This window comes from Thermothelomyces thermophilus, chromosome 1, assembly GCF_000226095.1.
Source record: "Thermothelomyces thermophilus ATCC 42464 chromosome 1, complete sequence".
Classification (NCBI taxonomy): Eukaryota; Fungi; Ascomycota; class Sordariomycetes; order Sordariales; family Chaetomiaceae; genus Thermothelomyces; species Thermothelomyces thermophilus.
This window is the reverse complement of record NC_016472.1, coordinates 4,227,769-4,240,903: the sequence shown is the minus strand read 5'-3', so window position 1 is coordinate 4,240,903 and position 13,135 is coordinate 4,227,769. Positions and strand designations below refer to the sequence as shown.

The window sequence follows — 13,135 nt, the reverse complement described above, 5'->3', positions numbered from 1 at the left end:
GAAGGAAAGCGCATTGGTGAAAAAAATGAAAGAATGGCGAGCACTGGATGGTTAATGTTTGTTTCGCCAACTCTCGATCGGTTTCCGCGGGTCTGAAACAAGCGTTTCCTTCCCTTTTGCGGAGCCAAGGGGAATGAATCGAATCCCAACGACCAACGCCCTCCAGCCTGAGTTTGCGTCCGTTCCTGACGGATCCCGACGGAGCCATTCTGACCGTTCCCGTCACTCCGCCAGTGTCTCGTTGTTTGCCCTGCTTACATGTCGACCTGTTTCCATTACCACTTCAGGGGCACTCCGGAGGACGAATCATGCCTCGAGGTGAATGCCGTTCATCAACTGGCCACCCACCTCTGAGCCGTGGAATAGCGAGTACAGTACAAGCATCACCTTGGTCCCCTGTTCGTTTCCGCATGTAGAAAGGGCGCTGCTGCACCGATATCTGCACGTATATGTGAGGTCCAAACCAAGAGTCGTTATTTTATCATCAAGTCAAACAAACCTCCCTCGGCCTTGACACGTACTGTGCATTTCCCCCCTCCCCTTGCCGGTCCTTGTTCTGTTCACGTTCAATCACTGCAGTCCCGTCTCTCCTTATGCGGCTGTAGCGTTGTTATCTGATTGTCTACTTCCATCGTTCCGTCCGATCTTCGAGTTGCTGCCGGTCGGCTATTGAGAGCCATTAGCTATTGACGCCTGGCTTTCTCAATCGCTATTGTCTGGCAGAGCTATACTCGGTTGTATAGAGGAGAGAGTGTCCATGTCCAAGTACATGTATGCACCACCCTAACACGACGAGGTGTCGTTCGTTCCCCGAGTCCACTCCTCGACTGCTTTCTCTTTCTCTCTCCTTACAGGGCCCCTGGTATCTCCAAAGAAACGTTTCATCTCTGGAGACGGGCCATTGCTCGTCTTGAGAACCGCCGCCCGCCGCCTCTATTACAGACTCGACAGGTGCAGTCAAGCAACAGTTACTACTCGCTCCTCGAAGTTTCACAGAACAAGTGGGGAGCAGGTACTCCTCAGTTGGGGTTGGTTCTTCTCCTGTGTTGGACTTGGAAAGGAGAAGGGTCCGATATATATATATATATATATATACCGCTAGAGACACAAGATGGTTCGACTGGGATCGAGCCTCGCCGGGTTTGCGCTGGCAGCAAGCACGGCCCGAGCAGGCTCCTACACTCTGGTCGACACGTTTGACGCAAGCAACTTCTTCGACGAGTTCGACTTCTTCACCGAGCCCGACCCGACCCACGGCTTCGTCCAGTACGTCGACGGCGACACGGCAAACCGCGAGGGGCTCGCCGGGTTTGCCTCGGGCGGCGTCTACCTCGGCGTCGACTACAGCAGCACGACGACGACGACGACGACCGGCCGAGCGTCGGTCCGGCTGACGTCCCGAAAGGCCTACACGAGGGGCCTCTTCGTCGCCGACATCGCGCACATGCCGGCGGGCGCGGCCGGTTCTAGCTCGTGCGGCCTGTGGCCGGCCTTTTGGATGTTCGGCCCCGACTGGCCCAACTCGGGCGAGATCGACGTCGTCGAGGGCGTCAACAGCCAGACGTCCAACTCGGTCTCGCTCCACACGGGCGCCGGCTGCACCGTCTCCAACCCGGGCGCCTCGCCCGGCACCAAGCTCGTCTCGGCAGACTGCCAGGGCGGCGAGGGCTGCACCCAGGACACGAGCGCGCCCGACAACTACGGCGCCGGCTTCAACGCTGCCGGCGGCGGGATCTACGCCGTCGAGTGGACAGACGCCGCCATCAAGGTCTGGTTCCTGCCGCGGGACAGCCCCATCGCCAGCCAGCTCTCTTCTTCTTTTTCTTCTTCTTCTTCTTCTTCTTTCCCCTCGGGAGGAAACAACAACAACACCAACATCAAGGATAATAAAAGCCTGGACCCGTCCGCCTTCGGCACGCCCCTGGCCGTCTTCGCCGGCGGGGCCGAGTGCCCGATCGGCGACCACTTCGCCAACCACCACCTCGTCTTCGACACCACCTTCTGCGGCGACTGGGCCGGCCGGGTCTGGGCCGCCGACGGCGCGTGCGCCGCGCTGGCCGACACGTGCGAGGACTACGTCGCCGCCCACCCGGAGGCCTTCTCCGAGGCGTACTGGCTGCTCGGGTCCATCCGCGTCTACCAGCTCGAGGCAGACGCCGGCGCGGGTACGGGTACGGGTGGGGCGAGCGCGGGCGGCGGCGACGACGGTCAGGGTGAAGGGGGGGGACAAGGGCAGCGGCGGGGTTTGAGGCCAAAGATGGCGAGGAGGTGGCAGGCTTGATGTTGGCCCCGGGGGAGGGCCCCCGGGGGGGGGGGGGGGGGAATGGTATGCAACAGGTCTTCCTTTATCTCTTCTCCGAGGGGCGATGAACGCTATCTCGTTGGTTGATTGGTTGGGTGGTTGGGCTTCTTCAGCTTCTATCTCCTCCGCATTTTCAGGTACATACATGTTGTTAGACGGACACGGAAGGTGTGGTGGTTTAGCTAGAGGCGTCCGCGGTCTGCAATGGTTCGTTATCTTAGGAGCGTGGTTTCTCTCGGTTGCGCATCGTCTTGACCTCTCCGGAACCATTTCAATTTATTTCGCAGTCCCCTGCACTGTGAACCAGATTCCTACTTCTGCTTCTTCTTGCGCCTGTGGCTCGCTGGCCTGTTGGCTGGCCGTCCGGTCTGTGAGACCTGGCCTCGGACGAGCCTCGCCGTTGTTGGGCGGTTGTATGTGAATAGTTTTGCACCACCCTGTCGGTCATTTAGGTTGTGCGGTGCCGCTGTCTAATCGAAGACACCAGGAGAACCTCTCCCAAGCGAACTGAAGAGATGCCCGTCCATAAACCCCGGCACAGGTGTTGTGGCGTGCCGTCTGAAGTGCCTGCCCCATTAATCGCCGAGTGACATTATGATAGGAGCACAAAACGAGAACGTAACCCACTCTGAAATATGTCGCAGCTACATGGCTTAGACAGACTACCGTCACATAATTTAGCAACAGATGGCCACCTTTCCGCGTATGCAGCAAACTGTCCCCTACCCTGACGCGCAAATTTGTTGGGTCCATCACCTCCACTATCCTCAAGAGCTCTCAAGACGGGCCCGGGATATTGACCAGTGCCTCCCGGAATTTTCTCCACGTCAGCCCCTTGGAGATAGTCACATGCTTTCGCGGATTCTTGCGCCTCATGTCTCTACAAGGAGTGACGTGCTCGGGAAGCATGGCGGTCAACGACTCTTGGATGTATTTCGACATGGCTTGGTCCTCGATGCTGCCGATGAATTGCCAGATGAAGGCTGTATCCGATTTGGGCGGCTTTGTCTTGTATCTCTCCCGAAAGACGAGGTAGAGTGAACGAATATCCTGACAGGCATCCTCGTGTTGTCTTGGGCGTTTGGGCGGTTCTTGTGTCCGCTCTTCTATCGTTCTCTTTGTAGCCGCTGGAGACAGATTATTCTTGCCGACGTTTTGCTGGCCGCCCGCTGCGATCTGACGTGGTGGGGGTTCACGGATGTTGTTCCCATTGAGGGCAGTTGGGGTTTGTGAGCGCGGATTGTCCCTCTGGCACGAGGGCAATACTGAACCTAGCGCGAGAGTTTCTTGTTGTCGTTGAGAATCCAACAGCGCCATTGGATTTCCCCACGGGGGAAGAAATCCCTTCAGGAGCTTGACATTGTCGTCAGGCATTTCTCTGCTACCCTGAGCCAAGGCCGCAACCTGGGTCTCGAGTGCAGCCAGCCTCTGCTCTAAAGCGAGCTTATCTGCTCGGACCTCCCTCAACTCGTTCTGAAGAGACACAACTTCCTCGAGCGCCAAGCGGTATTGCTCTTGGATTGCGTTCAATTCCCGAGATGTACTAGACTGCAACCCGTCCAGACAGCTCCCTTGAGCCGCCACCTTCTCAGATAGCTCGGATATCTTCTTCGAGCTATCTTCCTTATCCTGCTCGAGCGCCAGCTGAAGAGTAGAGAGCTGGGCCGGCGAGACGCTAACCTCCTTCAGATGTGCAGCATGCTGGTCGATCTTGAACTTGGCATCGGAAATAGCAGCGGAGAGGACTTCATTTTTGGTCACAGCGTCTCTCTTCAATGACGCAATTGAGAGGTTGGTTTCCCGGGCGTGTTCGTCAAGAGCCCCCTTGAGGGAGCTGATCTCGCGACCGCACTGTTGAGCGCCGAGGAAACTTGCCCACGCATTGCTAAGCGACTGGTGCAAGCGGTCGGGCTTGCTGGTCTCGAAGGTATCCATTTAGCCTCTTGCCCCAGAACGAGAGTTCCTTCTCCAGATCTCCCGCCGAACGTGCGAGGAATTGAAAGAGAAGGTGAGCTTCACCCTCGCAGGGACGGAAATAAAAGCCACGGAACGATTGCGAGTTGACCAGTTTGGCTCTCAACCTTCCCTCTTTGGACCGTACGTGTCATGGATGGAAATTTTGGACGCCCCGAGAACACTGCTACAACCTCCCTACCCTTGGAATGGTCTGCCTTAGGTACCTGACCTTAGGTGCCTTACGATTCCTCGAAAGTGCCGCGTGGTGCATGCAGTCTACGTTGGGAAGGCATGATGCAGGTAAGAGTGAGTTGCTACTGGCTGTTTCCTCTCTCACCTCACACAAACGTCTTCAGAGACCCCTGGATGTTTGCTGCAGATGGTAGCCAGGTATTGGCTCCTACGAATGCCCCCAACCGCCCGTCAAGGTTCTCCCGGCACAGCAGCGTTCACATGGCAAATAGCAGCCCCCTGGCTGATGCCCATCAAGACCACCTTCTCTTTCTTACCGCCGAGTGTTGCGGCTTCTGGGCTCAGGACCGACTGGATATAAGCGATCGACTTCCTAATGCCATCCATCTGCAAATCCTCCCTGACTGATGTGTTCGTGATCGAATGGGCCTCAAAAAACCACGCAGGCAGCGTCTCCTCAAAGGCAGTGCTCCAGAGCTCCTGAACGACAGAAACACCCACATCCAAGTTGGGAACCTCTGGGTGAGGGGCTGCTGACCAGACGCTGCTGTTTCGACGAGTTCTTGTGCGAGTTCCGGGCCGTTGCTTCCCCTACCGTGTAGCATGACGGCAGTGTGCGTATGCTCCAAGCTGGGCTTGATGACATGTACGGCTCCAAACCGGCGATGAAACGTAAAGCTGTCAGATTCCATGGGTGCTTTCCTTTGCTCCTCAATAGGAATAAGAGGAGAGCGGAGATGAAGACCGATACGGCTACTTCTTGGCTTCTGGGGCGGGCAGTTTGGGGCCGATGTCAGCGATGTGCGACTAGCCTTAACCCCCCAAGCTGGCCAGTGGCTATAATGCAACCAGGAGACTTGACCGGAAAGGGCGTTAACGGTCCTGACGCACTAACAAGAGTGGTGATGATCTGAGAGGTGCTCTTTCGTTGCGAGCTGGTTCAGTGGGGTGATTGTGGCCCGAGTCCACGAAGCAACATGAGATAAGCAGGCTTCACGTCCGCGCGAGAGCCGGGCGAAATGCTTCCGTATACTACCTAGCCTGGACGAAGTATCAAGATAGTTGTGTACATACTGACTATATTATGAGTATTAAGCTCATCGGTCAACCGACGGCGCACCGAGGCGGCGGGGCTTTTCTCCGGGGCTAGCGTCTCGGGGACTCGGCCGGTATGTGGGGCACACACGGGCCTGAGAAAGAAGACCCATCAACTCTCCCTCGGTGGGCTGTAACATGGTTGCTGGGGAGAAACTCCTTAGTGTATACAGGATAAACAAAAGGGCAGCGGGCATGCTTACTCGCGCAACCAGATTTCGGAGATGAGGAAAGCTGTGCCGCATCAGTTCCCCCGAACTGATGGGAGAAGGTACGGGATTCGCCTGTCGCCGGGAGTGGCTCCGGAGCCCGACTGCGGCATCTGTTCAGGGCAATGTCGGGGTCGTTGCAAGACCACGTGATTGCTCGACAAGTAAATAACTCGGAGCTGGAAGCGAAGCTTGTGTTTAGAGAGGGTAGTCAGGGATGGTTTCCTGGCCAGGAGAGCTTCGGCGGATCTGAGCCAAACATTTTTCGGGGTCTAAGGCTGGCTGCATTGCACGCCTTATGCTTTACAATAAGGTGGAGTGGGGGCAGTCTTACTGCAAGTATCGAGCTGGACCTCCGAGCGAGAGAGCCTGATGGACCCGTCGCTGTAGATACGGTAGGTAGTACTTGATGATGATGATGATGATGTGATTAGGCCGTAACTGCCCGCCAACCACAAGATAAAAACCCTCGGCAGGTCTCCGTGCGGCTACCAAGTACTCGGCACCTTATTTCAACCACACACGCACACACGCACGCACGAGACTACTTCTTTGTCGTCGACAAACCCACCCACTCTCAAAACAGACGCAACTTCTCTGAACAAACACGACGTTGTCAGACATGGCCGAGTCAATCGCCGTCGTTTTCCAAACCTTCCCCGGGCGCGAGCAACTGGACCCACAAAATGCCAAGAGCATCGCAGAGGTAGACGGCTACCGGAGCACGCTTGTCGGCCGCAAGCTCGAGGATCCGGGGACGTTCGTTTTGTACACTGGTGAGTACAGAAGAGAGGTTCTCTCCCCCCCCCCCCCCCCAACCCCCTCCTCTCGTGCTTCTCGCTGCTAATCGTGCCACGCCGACCTTTGACAGAATGGAACACCACTGAGGCGGCACTCAACTACGTAAATAAGAAGCTCTTTCCCGACGCAGACAAGACGTTCGTGTTTGCTATTTCCCAAAGCCAGCTCCAGCGCTGGTCCGATGCCGTCCGTTCACCGACTACCGAGATCTTTACTGCGTTCGGTACCGAGGACGGCTTCACGGACAACCTGGGGACGTTCTTGAATGCCTTGGACAAGGATCGGCCGGAAGGCTTCCATGGGGGTGCGTTCGGGACGGGAGTCCCGCTGGAGGGAGAGGGTGATGATAAGTTGGCGAGGGCAGCTCTCGGGTGGGAGAGCAGAGACGCGCATGCCAAGGCGAAGGAGAACCCTGGCGGTAAGTTTGGCCCACGGCCCATTATTCTTTCGCGGCTGTACTGTGTAGGAGAGGAGACACGATGCTGACGGTGTTGGCCGATTGCAGTTCTTCAGGACAATATCCACCTGGTGAGAGCGCTGCGGAGGGACGTCGACTTGTTCCATGTTCAATTCACCTCGGTATGAATAGTGAAGCTTGGGTTGTGAGCTTGGGTGTCGCTGTCCCTGTCATCCCTGCTGTACGTAAAGAGTATGATACGATATCACGGTCTCCCAACCAATTCCGATGCACACTGCCGCAGTCCCGAGTACGCAATGTGGGATACATAACGTTCTACAATGGGGCAGTTTTCGGAGTGCTGAGGGCGGATTATAGCGGGGGGTGTTCCAGTGGAAGGACCTACATAGAGGATGAAACCAGACAGAGCGGGGGAGGGGCGACCCCACTCCCCACGAGCTGCAGCAGTTATCTCCTGCTTCCGTCACCCCACACTACAAGTACACTCGTTCACCAGGGACACTTGCCAGCTCTCCGGGTCATAGTTTTGCCTCCAGGCCGGCAGCAGAGGGCTTTTAATTCAACATCCGGCCGAACCACTACCAGGAACCGCTCACCTTCCGGGTGGGGGAGGTTGCGCGCGCGTCCGTCGAACATGTTTCCTTTAACGTGAACGCCTCTTTTCTTCTTCTTCTTCTTCTTCTTCCTTCTTTTTTCCTGCCTTTCGTTTCCATTATTTTTTTTTGGTCGTCTTCGTTCGGGGCTTATTCTGCTTCTCTTTCCTCTCACGCTGTCTTGTCTTCAGCCCCCCAATGATATATCAGTGACCTCTCCTCACAGAGCTGTTGCGAGCTAGGTCCCTCACACCACCACATCGGTCCAAAATGGCTTCGGAAGACCAACACAGCGCCGGCAGCGGCGATGGCGCGTTCCGCCAGTATCTCCCAGACCTCAGCATCCCCCGTTTCACGACGATGCAGAAGCAGGATGCTCATGAATACGCAAAGGCATTCAAGGAGACCGGCGTGCCTCCATGGCTCCACGGTCTGTATCTGCACTGGCGCAAGCTGTATCAAGAACCCTTCAAGGGCATCACCAATGACGGTGCGTTGTCTCCTTCCCCTACATGAGAGTTCAAACACCTTGACTGGCGAACCTAACCGAGTCCCAGGCCACGTTCGTCCGGGCCTCTTCCGCCTCCAGGACGAGGGGATTCCCATTGAGGCCATCCTCTCGGCCGCCGAGACCCTCCTCTCCAAGCTGACCCCCGATCAGCAGGCTACCCTCAGCTACCACATCGACTCCCCCGAGTGGCGCACCTGGTCCAACCCGGAGTTCCTCCTCTCGGACAAGGGCCTCCGCCTAGACGAGCTCGGCCCGGAAACCCGTGCCGCCGCCCTGGGCCTGCTGGAGGCGACGCTCTCGCCCGAGGGCTACGCCAAGGCTCTGGCGGCCATGCGCATCAACGGCTTCCTCGGCCAGCTGGTGGGCGCCCCGCGCGTCATGAACGAGTCGTCGTACAACCTCGTCCTCTTCGGCGCGCCCTCGACCGCCAGCCCCTGGGGCTTCTCCTTCTACGGCCACCACCTGTGCCTCAACGTCTTCCTCTACCGCACCCAGGCCGTCATCTCCCCCTGGTTCACCGGCGCCGAGCCCAACCTGATCGATTCGGGCCCCCACGCCGGCACCCGCATCCTGCAGCGCGAGGAGGCCCTCGGCCTGCGCCTGATGCAGAGCCTGCCCCCGCCCCTGCAGGCCCGCGCCCAGGTCTACAAGCTGCTGCGCGACCCGGCCATGCCCGAGGGCCGGTGGAACCACGACGACCAGCGGCACCTGTGCGGCGCCTACCGCGACAACCGCGTCGTCCCCTACGAGGGCGTGCTCGTGTCCGACATGGCCGAGGACCAGCGGGCGCTCGTGCGCGCCATCCTGGCCGAGTACCTGCTCTACCTGCCCGCCCGCGCCCGGGAGCTGAGGCTGGCCGAGGCCGAACGCTGGTTCGGCGAGACGTACTTCTGCTGGATCGGCGGCTTCGGCGACGACGACGCCTTCTACTACCGCATCCAGAGCCCCGTCATCATTGTCGAGTTTGACCACCACTCGGGCGTCTTCCTGACCAACAAGGAGCCCGCCAGGTTCCACATCCACACCCTCCTGCGGACGCCCAACGGAGGCGACTACGGCATGGCCCTCAGGCCCCTGATTCCCGGCATGGAGCAGGGTTATGTGTGGAAGGGGGAGAAAGAGTGACCGGCTGGGACAGACAAATAAAACAACTAAACAAACAAATAACGAGCTGGTGGTGCCTCTACTGGCAAAATATTAAAAAACACACACACAAAAGAAAAAAGGAGAGCAACAAACACTTCACCCCCGCAATGAATACATATATACTTATACATATATGGATCCCTATATGTAGATACGTTGATATTTATCTCCATCCAGTCTGCGCCACGCTGCGTGCGTCTTCCCACGGATATATATATTTGTGATGGCTACTATGCTTTTTTATTCTCATCCCCTCATCGTCTTTGCCCTTCCGAATCGCATCCATTATAATCTTTATATTTCAGTGCTGCTTTTGCCCTGCATAATAGAGATGCTGGGAACGGGCTTCGTCGCCAGATGACAGATGGCTCCCGCTACTACTACTACTCGTAGTACTCTTTAACGTCGCCCTGTGTGCATACCATAGACATGCGACCAGGTCCGGTTTCCCCCTCTTTCTTCCCTTCAAGTTCCCCTGGGCAAAGTCCCCCAGCTCCCTCCGCACACGCACTTTCTCTGCTGCGAGAGCACAAAGTTGTAGCCGGGCTTGGTGGTGAACAGATCGCTCATGACAGCCGCGCAGCGCACGCAGCGGCGCCACTGCGGGCCGGTATCGTTTCCGATCCCCGTCCAGCTGCCCATGAGCGCCGCTCGGTAGCTTGCCATCCCGTTGTCCTCTCCGATCCCGTTGGCGCCCGCGGCGCTCGCAGTCTCTTCCCCGCCGGCCGCGCCTTTGCGCTGCGCTGCCGAGCCGTGGTGGCCTTCTGCCGCGTTGCTGCCGCCCTCCGGGCTGGCCGCCCGCTTGGGTCGCGGCCCGACAACCAGCTCGACCCGCTTGAACACGTCCACATACTTGCCCGCCGCCTTCCTCTTGGCCAGGGTAACCGGGCTGTCCTCCACCTCGAGCAGGTCGTAACTGGCAAAGTACAGCTTGGCCCGGTCCGTCTGGTTGCGGAAGGCCGGAAGGGTGACACTGAATAGCTTCAGGAGGACCTCGCGGAAGCTCGGAGGCGGGTTCTGCCCCAGCAGCATGTCCAGCTCGAAGTGGGCCTGCGCCTTCTTGATGAATAGCTCGTTTTGCTGCTGCTGTTGCTGTTCCGTCAGGTTGGGGGCCTGAGGTTTTACGTTGGCCGCGACGAGCCCCGAAAGAGACTTTTGGTACGCTGCTTGAATGTCGCTGCTGAGTTCGCTCAAGATGCGGTCGAACCAGGACACCTTCACAAGGGCCGACGACATGACCCTCTCCATCCGCTGATAGGCCTGCACGAGAGCCGGGTGAGGGCGCGATGACGCTGCGGCGCCGGCGGCCGAGTCTTGTTGTTGTTGTTGCTGCTGCTGCTGCTGCTGCTGCTGGAACCGCGTTTCGTAGTACTGGGCCGTGCGGTTGCTCACCGACTCGACCAGCTGCAGACGGCGGCAAAGAGCCGACAGGCAGCCTCGCGTGAAGGAGCAGAGCAACAGCTGCAGGGCGACATGATTCTTGGACTCGAGGTACTTTGCCAACTCTGGGAAGCGCTTCGGGCTGTTTAACATGGCCGCCATCTCCGGGTCCTCGAGAAGTTGAAAGAGCGAGTCGGTGAGCCACGCGAGCAGAGAGGTGCCCCATCTCGCGCATCCCGTTACCGCATCCACCACGTCAGGATCGTCCATTGGGTTCCCTCTTTCTCTCATGCTCATTGACGTGTTGGCGGCCACCGTGAGGACGACAATAACGCTCCTTATACCTAGCGCAAGCATGGCAAATCGGCCGCTGCGCGAACGGGGCTTGAAGTCTCCGCGGAAGCTGAGATGACTGATGACGGAGAGGCAGTGTTGTAAGGGGGTGTTCTTCACAAGCTGCTCGTGATGGGCGGCTTCGGAATAGTCGACGACGATCTTGAACATGTTGACCATCTCTCTTACCCAAGCAGATGCGAAGTCCGGGATGCGGTCAAACGGCCGGGCCATTGCCAAGATATCGTCACAGGAGCCCGAGCCCTGGTTTAGTGTTGCAGATAAGGCGACAGTCAAGGCGGCCAGAACCGCCTTCTGATCGGCTGGGGGGCGCGATTCAGCGTCAATGTCGTGGATATCTAAACCAGGCAATAACCACCTACCGCTCTCCAGCGATGCCCCTTGGTCCTCCAGGGGATAATGTAACCTATTCCACTTGACAGTCAAATCCTCACATAGCTGGACGAAGGAGCAGTTGGTGGGCGAGAAGGCCACCTGGAGACCTAGAGAGGGGTCAGAGAAACTTGAAAACACCGTATTGTTATGGGCTTGAGAACACAAGAAAGGGACGAAGAAGAAAAAAAAGGAGAAAGTAAGAAAGAAAGAAACAGAAGGAAGAAAGAGAGGCGAGAAAGAGGCGGGCTCTCACATGGTGTGTCGTTGGTGAAGTGAAACCCAACCTGAAGTGGGTGCATGATGCTCTCGGTGTCGGACTCGTTATATATCTCTTCCATGGTAAAACGATTCCTGTACTGAACAGTGCCGTCACTGAAGGCGAAGCAGAGTACTCTGCCAGACTGTGCTGTGGTGACGGTTACGATCACCTTGGGCAACACAATCGGCTCGAGCTTGCGCAAGCGCGTCATGGTCTGGACTCTCTGTCAGCCGCGGCCGAGCAACGACAATTGTATCGAGGAAAAAACGCACGGGAGGCACGGACGCTGTTCCGTTTTTGGATGCTAGCTGTTCAAATGCCGGGTGAAGCGCCTGAGGCTGGTCGAGGAGGATCTCCCAGCGATCAATAATACTCTGGGTCTCTTGATGGTAGGAGGAGGTGTCTTCCGGGACGTATGACCGCACCGTCAGGACGACGGGGGGAGCCATAGGCTGGGATTGGCTAACATGGGCAGAAGGGAGGATCTCGACATGCGAGAGCTGGGATATCGAGGCGCCCAAGGCTATCTCATCCGGTCCATGCTGAGCCCAACTGGTTACGGCCACATGGCTGTCTCGAAGGGAGGGTGCCAGGGTAAGGCTCTGAGGGGGCACTTGTTTGTCTACCTGAGGAAGGCCCCATTGGATGCCGACCCTCACGATCCTGAGCTGTTTTGAGGCGGTTGCGAGGGCGATCAAGAGAGTGTCTAGCAACTTGCGGCGTCAGCCAATGGTACGAGTGGGCCGATGTGACAAAGGGTGTCGATGAGGGGCATTTACTCTTGTCGGAGCACAGGGAGGCGTGGGTGATCAGGTCATCAGAAGAGGTGACGCTCTCGAGCTCGAGCGCCGTCTCCTCTAGGCGCCCGTTGTTCTGCGTATAGAAGAGCCTGAGGGCACCATTTGTCGTCACACACAGGAGAGCGCTCTTGGACGGGTTGGGATGCCAGGGCCCCGAAGCCGGGTAGATCTGATGCTCATACCTGTACTCCGACTGGCTTTTGACGGCCGGGCCATGGATGAGGTGGAACTGTAGGGACAGAAAGAGAGAGGGAGAGAGAGAGGGAAAGTCAGAACGAGCGCAGGGACCGGGCAGAGATGATAGGGTGAAACTTGCCTGTTTGTTCTGCGGCATCCCGGGGGGGAGCCAGTAGCAGCCGACGACGGCGTGGAGGTCGTCGGCAACATCGGCCTCCCAACGGCGGCTGTGGTAAGGCTGATTGCTGGAGATGGAGAAAGTCAGGAGAGTCAGACGGCCGAGTGCGTCGAGGGCGGCAAGTTCGGGGATCATGGTGGGACTCCAGGCGAGGTGGACGAAGGGAGCGCTGGCCGAGGCGGAGGAGATGGGGTTGGGCGGGTTGGGAGCTGGGGCCAGAGCCGGGGCTGAGGCGGGAGGCGAAGGGGGCGACCAGGAGCTCGGCTCGCTCAACTCCCACTCGGTGGTGTCCGGGTTGCAGCGGATGAAGCGCAGGTCGATGGACATGCCGTCCTTGGAGATGGAAGCAATGGTGCCCTGGCGCGACCAGGCAATGCTCTGGCAACAGC

At 57.9% G+C, this 13,135-nt stretch overlaps 7 protein-coding genes across 7 annotated transcripts; 3 read left to right on the top strand and 4 right to left on the bottom strand.

Annotated features, from left to right (window-relative positions):
- Positions 1-1,111: 1,111 nt before the first annotated feature.
- MYCTH_43571 (glycoside hydrolase family 16 protein) lies at positions 1,112-2,281 on the top strand (the record flags this gene model as incomplete). Its single annotated transcript, XM_003659345.1, has 1 exon — positions 1,112-2,281. The coding sequence occupies one exon, from the start codon at positions 1,112-1,114 to the stop codon at positions 2,279-2,281; it is 1,170 nt and encodes a 389-aa protein (XP_003659393.1).
- A 35-nt stretch (positions 2,282-2,316) lies between these two features.
- On the bottom strand, positions 2,317-2,828 carry MYCTH_2296363 (uncharacterized protein). Its single transcript, XM_003659344.1, has one exon. It carries the CDS (start codon positions 2,748-2,750, stop codon positions 2,574-2,576), a length of 177 nt encoding a protein of 58 aa, XP_003659392.1. The 5' UTR covers positions 2,751-2,828; the 3' UTR covers positions 2,317-2,573.
- A 251-nt stretch (positions 2,829-3,079) lies between these two features.
- Positions 3,080-4,237, bottom strand: MYCTH_91615 (uncharacterized protein; the record flags this gene model as incomplete). The annotated part of the gene is made up of 1 exon (XM_003659343.1): positions 3,080-4,237. The coding sequence occupies one exon, from the start codon at positions 4,235-4,237 to the stop codon at positions 3,080-3,082; it is 1,158 nt and encodes a 385-aa protein (XP_003659391.1).
- Positions 4,238-4,626: 389 nt separating this feature from the next.
- On the bottom strand, positions 4,627-5,272 carry MYCTH_2296362 (uncharacterized protein). Its single transcript, XM_003659342.1, has one exon. The coding sequence runs from the start codon at positions 4,835-4,837 to the stop codon at positions 4,682-4,684; it is 156 nt and encodes a 51-aa protein (XP_003659390.1). The 5' UTR covers positions 4,838-5,272; the 3' UTR covers positions 4,627-4,681.
- A 710-nt stretch (positions 5,273-5,982) lies between these two features.
- MYCTH_2296361 (uncharacterized protein) lies at positions 5,983-7,179 on the top strand. Its single transcript, XM_003659341.1, has 3 exons — positions 5,983-6,530; positions 6,626-6,973; positions 7,061-7,179. Exons 1-3 carry the CDS (start codon positions 6,377-6,379, stop codon positions 7,138-7,140), a joined length of 582 nt encoding a protein of 193 aa, XP_003659389.1. The 5' UTR covers positions 5,983-6,376; the 3' UTR covers positions 7,141-7,179.
- Positions 7,180-7,390: 211 nt separating this feature from the next.
- MYCTH_2296360 (uncharacterized protein) lies at positions 7,391-9,215 on the top strand. The gene is made up of 3 exons (XM_003659340.1): positions 7,391-7,621; positions 7,809-8,056; positions 8,124-9,215. The coding sequence occupies exons 2-3, from the start codon at positions 7,837-7,839 to the stop codon at positions 9,200-9,202; spliced, it is 1,299 nt and encodes a 432-aa protein (XP_003659388.1). The 5' UTR covers positions 7,391-7,621; positions 7,809-7,836; the 3' UTR covers positions 9,203-9,215.
- A 327-nt stretch (positions 9,216-9,542) lies between these two features.
- Positions 9,543-12,386, bottom strand: MYCTH_2296357 (uncharacterized protein). The gene is made up of 4 exons (XM_003659339.1): positions 11,864-12,386; positions 11,586-11,805; positions 11,320-11,439; positions 9,543-11,259 (listed from the first exon to the last, which is right to left on the bottom strand). Exons 1-4 carry the CDS (start codon positions 12,038-12,040, stop codon positions 9,689-9,691), a joined length of 2,088 nt encoding a protein of 695 aa, XP_003659387.1. The 5' UTR covers positions 12,041-12,386; the 3' UTR covers positions 9,543-9,688.
- Between the last annotated feature and the right edge of the window lie 749 nt (positions 12,387-13,135).

Bases quoted from the DNA above. Each gene is read 5' to 3' on its own strand.
- MYCTH_2296362 (XM_003659342.1), bottom strand. From the start codon at position 4,837: ATGGATGGCATTAGGAAGTCGATCGCTTATATCCAGTCGGTCCTGAGC.
- MYCTH_2296360 (XM_003659340.1), top strand. From the start codon at position 7,837: ATGGCTTCGGAAGACCAACACAGCGCCGGCAGCGGCGATGGCGCGTTC. The intron at 8,057-8,123 runs GTGCGTTGTCTC...ACCGAGTCCCAG, and splicing joins CAAGGGCATCACCAATGACG to GCCACGTTCGTCCGGGCCTC.
- MYCTH_2296357 (XM_003659339.1), bottom strand. From the start codon at position 12,040: ATGGCTCCCCCCGTCGTCCTGACGGTGCGGTCATACGTCCCGGAAGAC. The intron at 11,806-11,863 runs GTGCGTTTTTTC...CAGAGAGTCCAG, and splicing joins GAACAGCGTCCGTGCCTCCC to ACCATGACGCGCTTGCGCAA. The intron at 11,440-11,585 runs GTGAGAGCCCGC...ACCCCTCTCTAG, and splicing joins CTTCACCAACGACACACCAT to GTCTCCAGGTGGCCTTCTCG.
- MYCTH_2296363 (XM_003659344.1), bottom strand. From the start codon at position 2,750: ATGACCGACAGGGTGGTGCAAAACTATTCACATACAACCGCCCAACAA.
- MYCTH_2296361 (XM_003659341.1), top strand. From the start codon at position 6,377: ATGGCCGAGTCAATCGCCGTCGTTTTCCAAACCTTCCCCGGGCGCGAG. The intron at 6,531-6,625 runs GTGAGTACAGAA...GACCTTTGACAG, and splicing joins GACGTTCGTTTTGTACACTG to AATGGAACACCACTGAGGCG. The intron at 6,974-7,060 runs GTAAGTTTGGCC...GGCCGATTGCAG, and splicing joins GGCGAAGGAGAACCCTGGCG to TTCTTCAGGACAATATCCAC.